The sequence below is a fragment of the Dicentrarchus labrax genome, unplaced genomic scaffold (assembly GCF_905237075.1).
Source record: "Dicentrarchus labrax unplaced genomic scaffold, dlabrax2021, whole genome shotgun sequence".
Classification (NCBI taxonomy): domain Eukaryota; kingdom Metazoa; phylum Chordata; class Actinopteri; family Moronidae; genus Dicentrarchus; species Dicentrarchus labrax.
Window position 1 is genome coordinate 33,373,898 of NW_026136719.1, and position 20,626 is coordinate 33,394,523.

At 41.3% G+C, this 20,626-nt stretch overlaps 1 protein-coding gene across 1 annotated transcript; it reads right to left on the reverse strand.

The window, feature by feature from the left end:
* Positions 1-5,978: 5,978 nt before the first annotated feature.
* On the reverse strand, positions 5,979-11,161 carry mex3b (mex-3 RNA binding family member B). Its single transcript, XM_051380019.1, has 2 exons — positions 10,530-11,161; positions 5,979-8,708 (listed from the first exon to the last, which is right to left on the reverse strand). The coding sequence occupies exons 1-2, from the start codon at positions 10,747-10,749 to the stop codon at positions 7,315-7,317; spliced, it is 1,614 nt and encodes a 537-aa protein (XP_051235979.1). The 5' UTR covers positions 10,750-11,161; the 3' UTR covers positions 5,979-7,314.
* Positions 11,162-20,626: the final 9,465 nt, after the last annotated feature.

The following is a 20,626-nucleotide window of genomic DNA, read 5'->3' on the forward strand; positions in this document are numbered from 1 at the left end:
AAATATTTTAATTTCACCATTATTTAATTGACTAGACGTTATCCCAATGGGAGTAAACAAGTCATAATGGACTCTTCACCAAATGTAATGTCATTTTAACAGCAGAACAATCAAAACTAAATTATCTTTGGTATCATTTGTTCCAACTGATGCTCAGAAACATCACATTATTTCTTCATGGTTATCTCCTGCAACTTGATTGAATGCTGTCGAATTGGTTACAACAAAGTGGATCTGGGGAATCTGCTTTCTTGGAATTAATCGTATTAACTTTTAACTTGTTTTAAGAAAAAATGGCAAATGAATTGATTCATGAAACAATTAAACATACTTTTTAAATTTTGGGGCCTGGGGGAAGGTATCAAGTATTTTCAAGTCCAAGTCACGAGTCATTGGTGTTAAAAGTCTAAGTCGTGTTAAAAATCTTTGTTGATTTTGTCAAGTCGAGTTTGAAGTCCAAGTCGTCACATCACTTATATAATGTAAATACCAGTACACAAGTAGACACCTGGAGCAATGTGAATTAAGGTTAAGACATTTGACATTTCACACTTATCCCAAGGCTTTATGACCAGCGGTGTATCCAGAAAGGGGTCCCCTGAAATTTTATTGGCCACCCAAAGTGCCACTCCATTATCCTAACTTCATCCTAGTCTTTCAGAGGCTGTAGCTGGCTCAAGCTAGAGTGAAGACATTGGTATCATATGAAACTAGATGACCTAACATATCCATTGGTACCCACCAAAGCTTTTTGGGAAAGGCTCAACATTTTGTCAACATTTTAGCAATTAGAAAAACAGGCATGGCAATTTTTAAAGTGGTCCATTGACCTCTAACTATCTGGATGAAAATGGGTTATGTGGATACCCACGAGTCTCCCCTTTACAAATATGTCCACTTTATACTAATCCAATGAAGTTTTTTGCATGTGGTATATTTTGCCTAGTTTATTTTTAATATTTCTCCATAAACAGGACTGGAATTACATACATTTGGTATGACTGGAAAGTAAGAATCTTGTGGATTCAGTGAGTCCAACAAAAAGGTGTACCTAATGGAACCACTGGGATGCTGGTGGAATCTGAGTAGAACTCCAGGGACAAGGGGGACCCAGTTTTCAGCCAGGCAGAAGACATTTGTTTAGGTTTTGTTTGGTGTATTCAAAGGAACAGTCAAATCTCTGTATTTCTTGTTTTGTTCTACAATGTAACGTGGGAAATACCAGGTTTCCTGAGGTTGGTCTACCTGCTCACTGGGAATCCTTTAAACATAGCTTTAAAGTTCCACTTAGTATGTATCAGACAGTTTGGGACCTTTGGACAGGCACCTTTCTGTAGCAAAGAGATGGGGCAGGACAGCTTCCTATGGAGTTTGAACAACAGGACTGTTGGGAGCTCTTAAGAGTAGAGTGGCATTGGACAGTTCACCATCTATCTATTCTTTAACTGTCTTAGAATGGAGTAGATCAAGAGCTAGCTTGTCCTGTTTTGACCTTGTGGCTATCTTTTCAAATAAAACACAAATCCAGTCTTTAAATAGTTTTGTAACATTAACACAAATAACATTTGCACATTAAATATTTCAAAAGAGTATACATGACATATAATTCATCATAATATTCTTTAACAAATGTAACAATTCAATTTAACTGATCCTAACCCTAACCTTTATGTCTCTTACATATCATACTATAATCTCAATAAATACAAATGAACTGATACTTACATTGAAGGTTCATTAAAAGACACATGTCAAACACCTACAAACACTAATCAAGGTGCATTTTTTGGAGACAAATAGGAGGAAGTCCAGCCCAGTAGGAGGTACTCACAAGTACACTGAACCACCAGTTGGTGACTCCTTGTGGCGAGGAGGGCAAATAAACTTGCAGTTTGTAACAGAGACCACATTTTGAAACTTGACCTCACAGTGAGTTATTGTGACATGTAGGATAATCACAGCCCCATGGAACTGTATGACCACAAACTAGAGATCGAGAGCATCCAGAAGATGGTTGGCTAATGGTAATGTTAGTAATTTAAGTAGAGTAGATTAATGCTATTCCAATATTCCAACAATACAGCATGGAACAAAGGCTAGTGGAGGAAAAGCTATCTTAGTGTGGTGGAATGTTGGATCTGGATATGCACTGCTGACGTGTGGTTTATGGCGAGCTTTACTTCAATGTTTTAATGACTCATTAGCAAGGGCGGAAAAAAAGACCTTCTACCAAGCTACAGGATAGACAGGACACATAGATTGGATTCAGATTTGATGCTGCGTATTCTCATCCCACCAGTTATCTGATGCAATATCATATCATATTAAAATATTGAATGAACCCACTGATGTTAGACAAACTGAAGCACATGTACACAAAAAGCCACATAATGACAGTAATATGAGTCAGGCCTGTACTGTATGTCTTTTATTTCTTCCCTTGGCCAGGAGCACAGGCCTTCTCTTAGTGAATCTTCAACCACAGGAAGCATTATGTGAACTCCATGTGTTGCACATTCGGCTAAAAACACTTGTCAGCTCTTTTCCGCAGTGTAAACTCGCTTCCTAATAATACGGTTTATAGGGACAGTTTCTGTGGGCCTGTGCTGGATGTTTCCATTTTAAACTTATCATTAGAGCCTGCTTTCTCCACATTTACTATCTTGCAGCAAAGCATGTGTTTAAACGTCAGTGTTTCCAACAGGACCACATGAGGCTGCACTTCAGCACAGGGAAGGAGGTGGGGGAGGGGAGGAACAAGCAGAGAGCAGGAACTGTACTGGTAGGACAGACTGAAGAGTATTTTAAGTGATGGAAGTTTTCATACACACACTGTTAGCTTTTGACACATCCATCAGATCCCAGTTAAAATTAAATCAGGGGTGCACAAGTGACCCAGATGCAGATTTTGACTGATATGGAATTCATAGCTGGTGCTTTACTTTTATATCCAATGTATTATTAAAGTCCAGATGACAGGAAAATTACTTTTTAAACATTTAAGATTACACCAGCAATTATATATATATATAACCCTATTTAAGTTTTTTAATATGCCAAAAATGCATCAATAAAACTCCCAACTTCTATTATTTCATTTCAGTTAGCAGCTCCTGGACACCATAAAGACTAAGCCACTGTCAATTGACAGATTTTTTACACCTGTGAAGTCCACTTTCTTTCATCACAGAACAAAAAACTCCCCTCTTCAACATGTTGTCAGTGTGAGTCAATGATCCATTGTTATACACCGGGTCTAATATTGTTTATCTATGTTCAGCATTGGTGTGTGAGTTTTTGTACCACGTGGTATATTTTGCCTAGTGTATTTAAATATTCAACAGTATTGAAATTACATACATTTGGTATGACTGGAAAGCTTAGACTGTTGTGGATTCAGTGAGTCAAATTATTCATGTGTGAAAGGCGGCTGTGGCTCAGAGGAAGAGCGGGTCGTCCATAAGAATTTTTTTTTTTTTAATATAAAAATGACCTACTGCAACTTTAAAGTACTACCTGAGCTAAGCACAAATGCTTTGAATTTTTTTTATTATGATGCTACAGCGCAGGTTTTTAACATCCTTTTTTTTAGACATTAGTCACCAGTAGTTGTGTTTTTCTAGGAAAATACCTCTAGAACAGATTAGGAATTTCAGATCTTCAGTGTGTTTGATACACACATATTCTATACTGTTACAATATAGATTTAAAATGATAATCTGTTGCTTTTTTTTTCCCTTTGGTCTAGTATTTCCATTCCTATGTGAAAAAATAAGCAACCACTAGTGACTAAAGTGTGTTACAGAAATGGCTGTATCTCAGAAACTAAAAGCAGTTAGTATATCAATGCTTTGTACCATTGGATTCAGAACAGCTGCAGTTTCAATAATATTTGCTTTGATCCAGTGTAAATCTGATATTTTATTTGTGCAATGAATGTTAAACTTATTTTTTTATATTTCTGTATCTTCTGTGTATCTGCAGAACTTCCTCGCTTCACCCTCCCTTTCAAAGCATGTGGGAGAAACTATGGTGGCCTCCAAATTCACAGAAAATGCAAATGACCCTATCTACAGCCAGTGTTGGTTTTGTCCATCCTGGACTAATGTAAAAACATGGACTCCATAGAAAAGGACCTGATTCTTATTTTCAGGTGATTATACACTAATGAAAAACATACCTATGAATATTATATTCCATTTCTGAATGAATGAATCGATTAGCCCATCGACAGAAAAATTACTTTTTCTGTCGTATTTCAACCCAAAAATGCCAAACGTTCCCTACGTCCAGCTTGTAAACTGAATATATTTAGGTCACCTTATACAAAAGTGTGATGGACATTTTTCACAATTGTATGACCATCTGTAGACCTAGTGATTAATTGATTAGTTGAAAAAGAAATACCACTTCAGTTTTTAATTGTGTTTTAGTGATGCATGTTAACCAAATCAGTCTAGAAAAAATATTGCCACACAGAAAGCCTTTTCCTGCTTTGCGAAGTTTATAATCCAGCCTTGCCAAAATTACATTTGTTTTGAAATGCAGTTTTCTTAAAGTTTTTTTCATTTTAACAAAATAAGCAACATTTCTAAAATGCAGATAAATGAGCCTTTAAAACAAACATCTTTCATTAAAAGACAGCATAAAATAGACGTAATTAGGGTTTAAATCAGTAATCAAATGAGCAAGACTAGGAATCTTATGTAATTTGTAGGGCTGCAATTATCTTATCTGATTGCTGAATTATCTGCTGATTGTTATTTTCAATTGTTCTATTCATTGTTTAGTATATAAAATGAAGTGTCTGAAACAGTTTCATCACACATTCCCAGGGCCTATGGTGATATTATTAGATGTCTAATTTTGTTCAACCAACAGTCCAAAACCCAAAGATATTGAGCTCACATAGATATAAAACAGAGAAAAGCAGCAAATTATCACAAAGCTGGGATCAGAGAATGTTTGTCTGTTTTCTCATAAATTACTCAAGCATTTAATTAATTGATTATCAAAATTGCTGGTGATACATTTTCTGGTGATTAAGTAAACCACCGGTTCCAAACCTGCACTAGGGGGCTCCAAAGCGCCACTTTGGATTGCAAGGCCTTCTTGATTTTAAAGGGTATGAGAAAACTTTGTAAAAAAAATATATAGCTGGCCTATATCTCAGTGAAGAAAACTAAATTAAATTGTTGTTTTTAAAGTTTAGATCATTATTTAAGATTTAAACCTGAACACAAGCAACATTCACAGAGCCTTCACTCTCAACAGCCTCGTCCTGCATTAGAAAAGTACGAAGAGCCAAAGAGTTGACAGAACAATGAGAGGGAAAGACAGCATTTAAAAAAAAAAGCCAATTAAGTATGTATAATTGGTTAAATAAATAAATAAACATAAATAAATGTTTTGTACTGTTATTGTTATACATTGAATATAATATGAAACATACATAAAATATGTCACTGAGTCAATTAACTCAATTAAAGAAAAAGGGAAAAGTTTGGGAACCACAGATCAATAAAATTGACTAATTGACAGTTTTTAACTATTGGTCCAATAGTGAGGCTGTTTCTCAAAATGTGAGAACCTTCCCTTGGTAAAAATCAACAATGACATCATGGTAAAAACATAACATAATTTGTCTTTCTTGTCAAATTTCATCTTGTCATTGGTCTATCACTAGCCACAATAACCAGATTATGGCTGTGTAAGAATAGGTTCACACTGCACCTCTAATGAGAGATAAGGCAGGGCAAGTCCCCCTCTGTCTGACCGCCGCAGCCTACACGCAATAATTAGGCCACTGTGATAATCCTGCCGCCTCCAAGCTTCCATTAGGAAGCAGAGAGGGGTCAAATGTTCAGAAAACGACTTTAACAACCCTCAGCAGCCTCCCCGCTCACCTCTGTCCGCTCTGAACACCAGCAGAACGAGGCACAACGGGTGGGGAAGAACACGAGAAGCAAGACACCTCCTGAATGTACCATTTTTTATTGGACTTATATAGAAATACTTAAAAAAACATGAAGTAGCACCATTACTTAAGTTTTACTTTTTATCATGTATAACTTTAAATGTCAGAAAAATAAAACTCTTGATACATTTTCAAATCTTGTCTCAGCAAATATAATATTAGTATTTGACCATGAGGTTAAAGGCCCTTTATCATAAAATAAAATATACTTTGTTCTTAAACTTTGCTCAATAAAGTACATTTACGCTCAAGTAACTTCACCTACATATACATAAACAAGTGGTAAACAAATGTATTAAAATAGAAATACTAAAACTATAGTGGTGCAACAGAAGCCTGTAATTCCCACTGGAATCTAATTCATACAAATTTTAGAAAGCATAAACATTTTCTTTGTGTTCAACTTACTAAGTTTTGTACATTTCAATGTTTCATAATAATATAGAATAAAATATGCTTTATATTACTGAATAAAAAATATGCTGGGTGAAGCAGATTTAAAAGACATTTTTTTGCTGAACCTATAAAAACTCCATCCCAACAGAATACTGTCAAATGCAATACACATTTTGTGGACTCGGATTTCCTCCCACAGTCGTGTGATATTAAAATAATACAGTGATCGATGCCATAAGGCCATACTAAAAAATAAAATTTCAACCCAGCTACAAAAAAGTTCACTGAACTTAAATTAAAATATCTGTAAACATCTTTGCAATAAGAAATATAATCTTTCAAGTCAAAAAAGAATAAAATACTTCAATCTGTATTAATGTCATTTAAAACTTTCAACTTGTGGAAATTGATTCTATACATATATATGTAGGATATGTTGTTGCTCTCCCTCACGTGGTTTCTGACCTTGAGCTGCAGTATCTTTGTAAGTCAATAGTCCTGTTTGGCTGGAAGCCCTCCATGTTTCCCAGCCATGGCCTCCCCTCTCACTACATTCGATCGGCAAAACTGGAAGGCTCAGCCCGCTTAACGGTTTACAGTCTGACCCACGCCCCTCCGCCCTGACCCCACTGTGCCTCTTCAATTCATAAATATAGGGTACAATTTACTAGAACTATTGATTACTATGCTGTAATATTTAAAACATGCACTTAGATGTTGAAAATATTTCCCAAAGCTACAGTATATTATAAACAACTACGACGGAGCCCAAAGAGGGTGTCTGTCCCTTCTTCTGGATACTGCAGCCTCTTACATACATATGTATATCTATGTACACTTTCCAAACTGATGATTGGGTGATCCCATTAAAGCAGTACGAGCAGTCTGTTGTTGCTATTGTAGCCAGTCTCGCTGATGAGACAGTCAAAGAGTCATGCTTCTTATGAAAATATACGTATAGCCTGAGTGACGCCGGTGTGGCAGACAGGGCATTTGGGCTCGCTCCTCTCACAGATACGATTGGCACATTCCATACAGAAGAGATTGTGCCCGCAGGGGACCAGGGCCGCGATGACCTCACTCTCGAAGCATACCGAACAGTCACGGCTGCCTTTTCGGCTGGTGCCGGATGAGGTGGAGGAGGAAGAAGAGGAGGAGGATGACGAGGCGGAGGAGTCGCACGGAACTCCAGGAAGGTGAGGGCCCGGCAGGGAGGCGATAGTGCTGGAGTAACCGGGGAAACTAAGCGGGCCTCCGCCTGGGTCGCTGCGCACCCTCCGGGCTAACGGGTGCTCAGTGGGGCCTCCGTTGTGGCTGTGGAGGGGAGGTGACAGTCTGGGCTGTGGTGTACAACCGTTAACCCTTCTCTGACTCCCGTTTGCGTTTGTGGAGGTGTTGGTGGGGAACATGGCTGAGGTGGAGGTGGGGGAGCTGCCTCCAGTGGAAGAAGGGGTCATGCGACTGTCGTACTGGGACCACAGGAGGCCCGGCGGGGCTGGCGTGGGGTCAAACCCTGGCGAGGAGTCAAAAGACAGATCAGTGCAGTCAGGCGAGATCACCTCACTTCCGTAAACAAACCCATTGCCGTTGGTGTTGACATTGATGTTGTTGTTATTGTTGTTGCCGTTGTTGTTGGTGGTGTAACTGAGAGCGGGGCTGGGAGGGCTGTAGTCGGCCATGCGTGAGCTGTTGTTACCAAAGTAGGAGTCTGTGGAGGCGCTGCCCAGGGAGGAGGACGAGTCATTGCGGTAGTTGGAGAAGGGTTTACGCACCGAGGTTGGGGTCATCCCGGCGTTGGGCTTGGACCACAGCGTGGCGTGCCCGTGCAGATCAAAACCCACATCGGTCCCATTTGCGTGGAAGTCATTTTCATCCTGGAGCTCAATGAGGCCTCCGGTCCTCATGGCGATGTGGGCTTCGATCTCTTCGCGTGCTCGGTCCACATTCTCCGGCATTCCCGTCACCTCGAACACCGGCTCTTTGTCCCGGCTGGGTGTCACAATGTAGGTGTGGGTCTGCTGCTGGATGCGCTTGATGGTGGCGCCCTTGGGTCCTACAACCAGCCCCACCACCCGGTAAGGCACCCGCACCTGGATGGTGGTCTGTCCGGGCAGGTTAGGTGGTCCAGGGACCGGGGTGCCGCTCCCGTTCAGGCTTGTGTTTTTGTTCCTGGAGGCTCGGATCATGGAGAAGTGCTCAGCGGCAGAGATGATCTCCCTCCTGGCCATAGCCACATCCTCCCTCCTCCCCGTGACCACGAAAACAGGCTCCTCACCTCGCACCGGGGTCTTGATGTAGGTGTTGGTCTTCGCTCGCAGTGCTTTGATCTTGCAACCTGAGGCACGGGAGCAAAAGGCGAAAGTGAGGACAGGCTCAAAAATAACAACAGCTCGAAACATGTCATGTGTTAAACCATTACTTATAGACTATTCAAAACAGCTGCTGGATGTTTATTATTGTCTCCCAAAAGGCCAGCGGCCTCAGAAATGAGGTGAAACCACCCTTTTGGAGAAGAACTCAAGCCACATGCTGCACCATCATGAACATACAGCGAGACAGGAACAACTCACAAAAGAAAACTCACTCTTCTGGATCTGTGATGATCCCTGTGCGTTATAGCCGACAAGCAGCTGCCGTTACACTCTCCATTCTTATGTCATACTAATAGCATTATGGAAAAAAGGGGGAAAGCTACTTAATCACTTGATAACCTAGCACCGGTGGATGAAGTTGCATTCCAACACCCACAAGCACATACACACATTGCTTTATGATCAAAATGGGACTGGCTGAGGGAACAGCCTCAGAAGAATGACATAATTAGCAGAGCAAAGCCAGCTGAGTGGGACAGGGTGATGTAACCAGGGAGGTAGAGGCGGGTAAACCCACCTGAACTCAGTCTAAAACGACCAGTTTGAATCCTGACATCAATTAACAAGGAGTTCCAACTGGTATAGGATAAACGGTGATGGGGTCTCTTTTTACGAGGCTTTAAAATAGCCCCCCCAATTTAATTCCCCATACATAACAAGACAAAGCAGGGTGGCTGGTGGAGGTATCTCATGTAAATAGATCTACTTCAAGCTGTGGCGGTAAAGTGGAGGTTGGAAGTCAATGGTTCCTTGAGGTTCCTTTGTTTTTCTGGGAACAACAACAGCAGCAGCAGCAGCAGCAGCAGCGTTGCAGGGAGGGGAAAAGATTCCGCATATGTAACCAAGCACCAGTACCGCCCTGCAGCCCTACAGCTGGAGGGCTGTGTTTGCAGGGTCTGCGCAGCTATGGGCGTCTGCTGCCTGTGCCACTGTAACACTGTAAGATCATGACCGGTGTCCTAATTTGATCCCGTAGGCCACTGCTCATCATCATAATCGATTTGCAACAACAAAGCAAGACACACATCTGGGTGACTGAGAGCCAGTGCTCCGTCTGAGCTCACAGTTCGGTGACCTACATGTCCTAATTCACCAGATAATGATTAAAATAACCATGACATGTCCGCGGCCACTGCTGTACTTCACCCAAACGCCGTGGAAGCGCCTTTTATTTCAATTAGGACGCAGGGGGGTTCCCTAAGCCCCTGTGCGTGTCGTTCCCTTTCTTCAAAACTAAACTCCATTCAGAAATGTATTAATTTAACGCTTGTTTATATGTTAACAAAAATACGCGCCAGAAAATTTAGACTTGGAATCCTATCTAAGCTATTTCGGGGCACTCTTCAATTCGGCATAGCACAGAATAATCCCAGTCGCCACTTATTTCACTTAAATGTCAACTTCTTGAATGGGTTGCTGCTCACTGCCGCCCACCGCTGTGCATTTAAAGAGGAGGAACAATGTGTGAATAACTGGCGAGACAGTAACAAAGTCCACGTTTTATTGAACTGACTGCTCGATGGTAGATTACGAGGATGCCGAATTAACGTTCGGTTTGTCTACATATAGTTCGACCTATTTAACCTGCATGTTTACGTATTGAAAGTAGTTGGAACGCTTGTGCAGTATTTGAACATGCAGTATTTGAGTGTGCATCGGCATTCTGTTCCTCCCACACAGAACAGCTCGGGACGTGCTCATACCTGAAGTGTTTGGGTCCCTGTCCTGCTCAGCTGCATACCATCAATGCATCAAATAAAGTGAAGAAAGAGTGAAACACGCACCCTGTCTGCCCACGATCTCAGCCACATGCTCGGAGCTGGGCACCGGGACGCATTCGGTCATGTTGACGCTCTTTTTCCGGGGCTCCTGGTTGTCGTACAGGGGGTTCTCGTCGTTGTCCAAGCCGAGCAGGGAGAGCTGATCGAGGGCGATCTGCAGGGCTCTCTGGTCGTCCAGTGCATCTCCCTGGACGCCGCTCTCTGCGAACAGCGAGCTGGGCATCTTTGCGACTTCGCAGCGTTGCGGGATCGGATAAAAGGCAAAAAGAAAAGGAAGGAGGGAAAAGATCGGGGGAGAAAGAAAGGAAGAGGGGCGGAGGAGGGGAGAGGCGCTGGACCCGGTTTTCAGAGGGTCAGTGCAAATAAATCAGTGCGGCTGAGGAGGTGAGGAGGGGGGGGAGAAAAACAGTGCAAGGAGCTACAAAAAAAACATCCACCCCCTTTGTTCTCCAGATAGAAACTGGGTGTCCCGGTCCGAGCAGACCCGGGCTGCAGCGCTGAAAGTCGGCGGAGAAAAGGCGTGTTTATTCCAGAGCCGGTGGAGATAGTAATAATATTCCTTCCTGACAAAGAGCCCCTCCCCGGCTGGCTTCCCTTAGGTCCTCTGTTGCTTCTGTCTGAGTCCTTGCAGAGCCAGACAGAGAGATGTGCGGGTGACGTCACCGCCTGGGCAGGGACGATGCGGTGCTGCGAGCTCATTTGCATACCCGCGAGCTGATTGGCTGCAAGGGCGGTTAGTAGGCGGGACTAGGCGCAAAGGCACGCCTGCTTCTTTGTTGCCAGTCTCTCTCTTTGTCTCTCACTCCCGGACTGTTTGCTCTCCATTCAGACACTTCTGTAAGATGTTTTATAGACTTGAAATTTACAGTGTGCTGCCACATGCAGTTACAAGTCCCAACAATGGATATTAACAGTAAAATAAACTCAATAAATCAATAGGCGTATTTATGGGACTTTTTTTTTCTCTCCAGGGTACCATGTCTGTTGTCTGAAAATGTACGTATTAATATTATAATACGTATTATTCTGACATTTACAGTTCACAAAAAGTTCAACATCAGACACATTTAACTTGTCGGCACATTTTACCACAAAATGGGGGGGAAAGAAATGACCAATAATTCCAATGTTGTGTTGGAGTGCCCTTGAGACCCTGGGCCCTCCTTAAAGCTGCTGTAACTTTTATGAAAATGACTTTAGTCATATTTACTAAAACTTTGACTATATCCTGACCATAGTACATGAGACAAAAAATCTGGTTCCTTTGAGTTGTTTTAGCACTCCTAATAGTATTTACAAGAATCTACCGGGCCTGAACGAAAACAACCAATCAGAGCCGAGAAAGAAATAAAGACAGTTTGGGTTTGAAGCTTGAAGATAGTTGATTTTCATTCCCAGGGTTCCAAAGGGTCTGTATTTGACGCCCTGGGAATGAGACTCAGTTATCAACTATGTTTGGCTCGGTGGATAGAATAGTATAGAATAGTGCAGCTTTAACAGCTCAAACAAACTAGTGATGGGAATTCCAGCTCTTATTAGTGAGCCAGATTGTCCGGCTCCTAAACATCTCTTAATTTCTGAATTTTATAATTCAGCCAAATTTAACAATACCTGACCTACCTTTGACCTGCAATGCAGATATATCACTTAATTATATTCAATGCAATTATGCCAAACCTTATTTCCTGAATACCATAGGTTTATATAAAACCTTAAATAATGTAAAAACATCAAAGACACAGACAAAGACAACACACATTGAACGTTTTATTTCTATTGAACTATGTTTTGTATGTCGGCAACTGGTACAACATACACAAGTCTCACTATGCTTGGGTCTCAATGTTATTACCAAAGAGAGATGTTTCTGGAATGTATTTAACAAACTGGATATTAGACACATGTACAGACAGTCTGCTTGTAACAATAATGTGTGTCTGATATGTTTTTCCAGAAAAAAAGTATACACTTTTACACAATTTACACGAATGGAATCTACTTCTTGCTCATTAACAATTCCAGAATCTTTGAATATGTAAAAGTTGTTCATTTCTTTTCCTGCTTTTCCAGTCCATTCTCAGTGAATGTGTACTGGTGGCTTCAAGTTTCTACATTAAGCGCTCGGTTTACTCTCCGTTGCCGACCTGTCACACGACAATGTGACGTCACCGGAGCGCCGTAACTATAAGTGCGCTGGTGGTCGCGACACTAGTTGCAGTCTTCTCCTGAACAGAGGTGTCGCTACTGAGGAAAGGCTACCGACTTTGCTATTTCTAGCACTAGAAGAAGAAGATTTTTTTTTTTTTTTTAATTTTCCAAATTGGTCGCGGAGGTTCTTCCAAATTTTCCAGCATATGGCTTCCTCTTTTCCAACATTCATGGCGATTTCTCGCTTTCTAGTGTCAAACTCTGCACATACAGCATTCAAACAGCACACTGTAGGAACAGGGAGAAACACTGATTTATGACTGGAGGGGGGCTTTAATCATTCTGCCCTTGAAACCTTCCCTAAATGAAAAATCACAGTGTGTAGATGTATTTGTATGGGATGGAAGTGTTCTCTTAGAGCCAGCATTGGATTTCTTTCTGTGACTGATATACAGTAAGTTATTCTGCATGGTGTAAAGAATGGGGTCACACCTTATATCATATGCCCTGTATTAGATCAGCATGTGTCATCAAAGTAGCGTTGGCCCACAGTGACCACACACTGTGACTCAGTCTGGACATAAAGAGCATTGCAGGATACAAGCTCCTGTTAAGCTATCAATTGGTCCAATTTAAAAAGTCACAATTCAACATGTAAAAAAAACCCCACAATGCAGTGAAATAGTGTCTTGTACTGGTGGTTTTCAGACTGGGGTCCAGGGACCAACAGGGGTTCCTGAGGGGATTGTAGGAGGTCCCCCGCAAAAGATTTTAGACTTTTATCACATCTTTTGGAAGTTGGAACAACAAGGGAAGAAACAGGGTAGGGGTTTGTTTATAGTGGTCCTAGTTTGATTATTGATTGACAATTAAAACTTTGTTGTCTTGTAAACCTAAACATAAAAATACACTGAGAGGTTTCTTTAAGACAAACCCCTCTCAAACTGGAGGTCTGTGTGCATCTATTGTGGGGATCCAGAGGAACCCCTGTTTTATACTACAATATAGTGGTTAATATATATACAACTATGGTTAATATAAAGGCTATGAAATAAATATATTGGCTCATTGGATGAGGAAATGTAAATCACATGTGGACATTCTGAGAATAACAGAAGGCTTAAAGAATAGACAAAAGATACAATTAAATTTAGATTTGTTGTTTATTTAAAAATATATTTAAATTACTCGATTAAATTACTATTATGATATGAAGGAGATATTTCCAGTATCTCTATGAAAAATGAGCAAACTCCATCTTTGAAAAAGTAAGTAAGTGAATTCTGAGTTAAGATTATTTTATGAATATAGAATTTATATTTATTCCCACTGGGGCTTGTAACCATGGCACCACAGTGGCTCTAAATGTAGACAAATTGAAGTAATTGGTTGTAAAAATTCTTTCACAACTTAAGTTAATACACACATAGAAACTAATGGAATTCTCTGAAAGATGCATTGACACAAAGCTAAAGACAGTGCTCTCACATAGCGACAATACAGTATTTTTAATTTCACATTAATGTCAATATCAATGTTGTGTGTTCTTGTAATGTGATATTCTTACAGTGATTTTTCCACATTCATTATACTGTATGTTCAGTGTATGTTAAAATGATGAAAATGGTATTTAATACACCTCAGATCCAGTGTACAGTCCTGGTGACAATAGTTACAGGCAGTTTGCATATGATCTGCCTTTTTTCTCACTATAGAGTGGTATTATGAAGCCTAAACGTTAAGAACATTGCAGGGTGATGGGTTGGTGGCCTTTGTGGATGGCCATAGACCGAGAGAGGCAGGAGGATTGTGGAGGTAGAGGGAGGGGGTGGCGGCCAACACAAAGGGGATTTCAAACCTATTCAAAACCGTTGAGACCAGAAGCACTTTGCTTTGTCACCTCACTCCTGAAGCACAATACCAATGCTAATGAGGAACCGCTCAGGAACTAGAGGAGGTGATGTGATGGGACCCTCTTGTTAATATTTGACACATCAGGTCCCCATTACCACCCCCCACCCCATTCCTGGCAATCCCAGTCTATTCAGTTCTATACAGGCAAAGTATTCCCATACTTTCTTCAATCCTGGACTACAAATAGACAAACACTAGACACAAATTTTGACTCATGGGGAGATCTTTTGTTACCAGCAATGAGCTGGGTTCAGAGTTCTGACTATTGTATGTTTAAAGCTTTATTTTGGTCACTCCCAAAGAGATGTCTTGAGATTTGTTGAAAGAAAGATACCTGATGGGTACAAATTGTATTTCCTTAGATGATTTAGAACATCTCAGGAAATACAATTTGGTATTCAAATTTCACAGCTAGAAATAAAATTCCATGGGGCGAAATATACTTTTAGGTCTGGTAATTAAACCTAAACACACTATTATTACCAATAAAAAGGAATCAAACACAGAAAAATGTTGAGAGTTTATATGAAATGCTTGGTCAAATTCTTGTTTGCTTATTCCTCAGATATTTCCTAGTTTAAATCTGGAAACTCTTTAACTTTTATTTTTATTTTTTATTCACATTTGAATTAACACTGATGAATTAAACAGTTAGACGTATTTTTAAATTAAAAAAAGGATGTGTAACAACACATTATGTAATAAACTGCCTGAACTCCAATACATTTCCTCGCATTTTGCAATTAATGATTACATATTGTGGATTGTTACATACTGCTTTTATGTGGCAGTTTAGACCAGTGGTTCCCAACCTTTGTCCTCAAGGGACCCCTTTTCTATCATTGAGTGAACTGACAACCCCTGACTATTAGACAATGTACTTTACATTTACATTTCCTTCCTGAAGTGAACCAAATGCTGAGATACAGGCCTGCTGCGTATATTTTTTAAGTTTTCTTACATGCCTTAAAATCAAGAAGGCCTCGCAACCCCCATGAAGCTTTGGTGACCCCTAGTGGGGGTCCCGACCCCCTGGTTGGGAACCACTGATTTAGACTAAGATCAGAGTCAACTATATGGCAGCACCCCAGGTCATAGGAGTCTAATTTTATATTTGGGAAATTTCATTTAGGTTGATTGTTAAAAATATAACATGTACAGATGAAGACATCCTGAACACAAGCTATATTCACAGAGCCTTTATTCTCCGATTAACAGCCTCGTCCTACATTAGAAAAGTACGCAGTAAAAACAACCAAACAGCTGATAGAACAACAACAAGAAAACACTGAATTTGTACAGATAATGCAGACAGAGAACTGTATAAAAAGGTCATAAAAATATCAAGAAAGGGCGCCTGGATAGCTGGCACCCCATGTAACAAGGCTGAGTCCCTGCTGCAGCAGCCCAGGATTCGAATCCGACTCCTTGCTGCGTGTCCTCCCCTCTCTCTCCCTCTCCCCTTCATGTCACTATCAAATAAAGGCAATTAAAGGCTATATATATAAAATTATCAAGAAAACTGATCTCTGATGCCACATTCACAAGAAATAATCTGCTCAAAATGAATGCAAATCTCTGGTTTTACACAAACCTCCTGCAGTTATTGTGTTCACTTTTTGGGTTCATTGTACAGTTTATCAGTTGTTCTCTACTGTTATTGTTATGCATTGAATATTAAATGAAAGGAAAAGGGTTTTCAATGGCCAGCAAACATGCTTTTTTAGGATTCATTAAAATATTTTGTTTATTTGACTAGATCCCTCAATGATATCATGCTATCTCAGCACCCAATCTGACATCCACCATGTGGATAATCAGATGATGATCTAGCTATGATATCTAGCTACTGCCAGTTTGTTTGAATAAAATCCCTGTATTGCTGCTGGCTGCACCCGACCCTGATACAATATGTAGACAACATTCCAGAACAGCAGTACTAGAGCTCTCCTCTGCTCTGAATCCTCGCCTCCGTTCCTTATAGAGAAATGAACCAAAAGCAACACAAGTTTATCAACATTTTCACCTCTCTCCTATTTGTTTGTGTTCACAGTTCATGCAGTAAAATTCTCTCTGAGCTTCGAGCCTGATGAAATAAAGTGCTAATGAATTGAATTAAGAACCTTGTGCTGTCGTGGCACTGCACAGGCCCACAGTGTGTCCCACTGCTCTTTCTTAAGCCCAGAAGGACGCCGACTGCAGCATCATGGCTGATATTTGTTGTTTGGTATTAGGCGTTAGCCAGCTGCTTAGAGGCGATTACCCGTATGCCTTTTAATGAGGGGAAGAAAAGCTTAGCCCGCTCTAACCCAGAGAGCGACGGAGACAGACAGGGCTTAGTGACCGCTCTGACAGCCACTGTGCTGGAGCTGCAGGGCTGCAGACACAGACACTGGGTCACAGTAAACAGCAGGTCACAGGATATAGAGTAGCCTGTCTGCACACTGCTCCGTCACACTCTGACCTCATATACATGCTACATACATACATACAAGGTTTCCTGCTGCATCTTCAGGTTATGCAGATCACAGTAGGCTGCATTGTGCACTACAAATAAACTCCCCTCTCAAGTCAGTTTTTCCTGTTAAAGCTGAACTAATTGATATATCTGTGCTGATAGAGTAAATAATTGAGCCTAATTTTAGCCTCTTTTAGCTCATTAAAGTCCAGATTAAATGAAAAATTCCATTTTAACCCTTTAAGATCATCTATCTAGCTATCTCTAAATCTGAATTTCTTGTATAATGTATTTTTATATCAAAAATGTTTTCTTCCTGCAAGATAAAGAATAACCCATGCTTACATAAGCTTGAAGCTGGTCCAGTATCAACTTGTACAGTGTGATGTAGAAACTTGAAGCCACCAGTGCACATCCACTGAGAATGGACTTCACAGTGAAGTAGGAGACATCTTGTGTCCAGCAGGAAAACTTTAGAAATAGATAACATTTGTATATTCAGAGATTCTGGAATTCTTAATGACGTAGAAGGCGACAAGATTTTGTGAGAGTAGCCTTAGGCACAACCCTGCCACAGGACATTAGAACACCCCAGTGAAACCCAGCTAAGGAAGGTTTCATTGTTTGCGTCTCCTCAAACTGTGAAGCAGAAAAAAAAGCAGGAATCTCCATTATATCAGAGGTGGGTGGCACAGAGGAACAGCAGAAAGCACACAGAGATGGAGATGGAAGGATGCAGTGCGCTTGTGTGGTTTGGGGACCGTCTGGTTGGTCACACACACACACACACACACACACACACAGAGAGAAATTAGGTGTTTTTTACTTTGTATTGCAGACATTTTTCTTTTGTAGTGCTGCAAAAGGTGAGCTGTTAGTTTGTGGGCAGGTTAGTGGGAGAAAACTGAGTTGTGTGTGTGTGTGTGTGCGTGCGTGCGTGCGTGCGTGCGTGCGTGTGTGTGTGTGTGTGTGTGAAAGCCACAGACTGTAACCCAATCCAGATTCAAGGTTAGACAAAGGAAAATGGGACACTTTGGTTTTGGTGCATTTTTACACAAGACAGCTTCTTTCCTTGCAGTTTTTTCCATCACTGGATGCAGTCAGTGAAGTGTTCTGATCAGGGGAATCATTTGGTGTGTAAGCATTAATCCAAACAAAAACACTTGAAAGAGTTGTTGAAAGACAAGAGCTGTCACTGAGGATGTCTTCAGCAGGATGACATTGTGTTTAAATCAAGAACATAATTGGTCTGTTCTGTACAGAATTCAGGCAAATAACAGATGACAAAGGAGGGAAAGCAGGAAATGTCATCAAATCATTTTTCCTCTTCTTGTTGACAGCTGGGGATGTAACTGAAAGTAAGTGACGTTGGATTTGAGCTCATCAGTATGCATGTACTCTCTTTGTGTGTGTGTAAATCTACTCCTAGATGTTAGTGCTGAAGAAAACATACATGCAGCGGAGCCACAGAAGTGGTGCAGGCTATGTGCTGGGATATGGATGCAGCGCTGTCTGCCTCTCCCTCTCTTCTCTCCTTCTGCTCTCCTCCCATTTCCATTTCCTCCTCTCATCCCTCCATGCCTCCCCCCTTTGCTCCCTCCTCTCTCGTCTTCCTTATATCTCTGTCTCTCCTTCCTCCGTCGCCTCACTCGCTCTGACACACTGAACTGAAGTGGCACCGCTTCCCTGCGCTGTGATTGGCTGCCTGCCAGACGCTGGGTGAGCCAGGCAGCACAGCGGCAGGGCAGCTGGAGCCGTCGGCCCACAATGCACCACAGCGCAACACCTCCTCCTCCTCCTTCATCCCACCATCCCCTCCTCCTCCTCCTTCCCCTCGACAGCCAGCCACATCCAGCCACAACTCGGCTCTTTGTCTTTGCCTCCCTCCCTCTCCTTGTCCTCTCATATTCAGTCAATAGCTGACCAGCTCATGGTGTCATGTGAAAAACCCACAATTCCAAATTCTGGCTGATTTTAGCCCTAACCTTAACCATCTGTCATGTTGACACCTAAAATGAAGGATAATGTAGTTTTTACATGTGGGTTCAAAAATCCCATGACCCTTTGGGCATATGAAACCTTTCAAAAGCCCAACAAGAAAAAAAATAGAAGCAGAGTCTTCTCATTTTTGCAAATACTTACACCAACCTACATTAACTTGACAAGCAACCTCTTGCTGCAGCGCAAATGACTGTTTCTCTCCTAAGCAAGGGCAAAGTATGACATTACAAAGATAAAAACTCTTAGGGAGTAGGTCAGGTTCGATAATTGGGTCATAAAAAAGTAGGAATTTGACAACCTTTTCCATTTTACCCACGTTTTCAGTAGTTCCATATCGTAACTCACTTGTTTCAACCTCCCCTTCCAAGGATGAAGGGGAAACCACGGTGGCCATGAGACACACGAAAAAGTGTTTGGTTTGTCCGTTCCGGGCTACTGTAGAAACATGGCGGTTTAACACAGCGGACTCTGGACTGGAAGGCAACTAACTGCTTCTGTAGATAAAAACAGTGGTGATTATACACTAATGAAAACATACCTATGAATATTATATTCCAGTTCTGACAATAGATCCTTAAACAACTATTTAACTGATGGTGTATTGGAATCAAGGCAAGCTGCTTTTTTCAGATGCTGGAAAGTTGCAAAGTGGCAAAATGTTCCAGGGAGAAGCATTAATTTCCACCTTTGCAGGGTTTATGCAACCTTCCACCAGACCCCCTCACACACACGCAGCTCACTGGTCACTAGGCAGCCCAGCGGGAAACCCCTTCCCTCTTCCTCGCCAATTCCTCTGCCAAATGAATATACAGCACAAGGCCGGTGTATAAACAGTGGCGGGCCGGGGAGGAGAGAAAGAAATCGCTCCATCACATCTCTTCCTTGCTCAGCAGAATTCAGTGGCCTGCACTTATGAATGGAACAGACAGGAAAAGGAAAATACAGTTTTTCTAAAGACAGCCACACTTCAAATAGATATTTTTCTGGGCAACTGGCCCTCTTTGGATGTGTTTTCTATATGTCAGTTTCGGTTTCATTTTCATATCCTGGTCAGTGATGGATCATTGAATTTATTGCTGCAGTGAGACAGATGAATGCTGCTGGCCTCTGATTGAAAATCTGAGCTTTTGGATGAAATCAGATATTTGATCCAATTGTGACATGTTGGATATACTGCACTGCATGGCAGTTAACAGTCACAGTCTCTACCACTTGCCACTGCAGTAATGGCGGTGCCACTGGATGACGAAATGCACAAACCGATGGCCAGATTTGCGTATAGAGTTGACTATCGAGTGTCTATTATAGTGAAAGGTGGTCAGCAATATCTGTTTCTTGTATCTGCTCTAAGGTAATGTGCTGGGAAAGGACCGATGAAGCATTCACACAGTTCTCTTAAGGGGACCTATTATACTAATTTCCAGCCCTATATTCTCAGCCCGAGACTCCACTAGAGTAGCTCTGCATAATTCACTCTTCAAAAACATCTTTATTTATCTTATACTGGCCCCTCATGCAGGCCCTCAGTTCATCCTCTGAAACAAGCCGTCTCTTTAAGCCGCACTCGGCCTGGAGCAAA

Coding starts and splice junctions, on each gene's coding strand:
- mex3b (XM_051380019.1), bottom strand. CDS start 10,749: ATGCCCAGCTCGCTGTTCGCAGAGAGCGGCGTCCAGGGAGATGCACTG. Junction 8,709..10,529: donor TGAGATCGTGGGCAGACAGG/GTGCGTGTTTCA, acceptor CCCGTGCCTCAG/GTTGCAAGATCAAAGCACTG.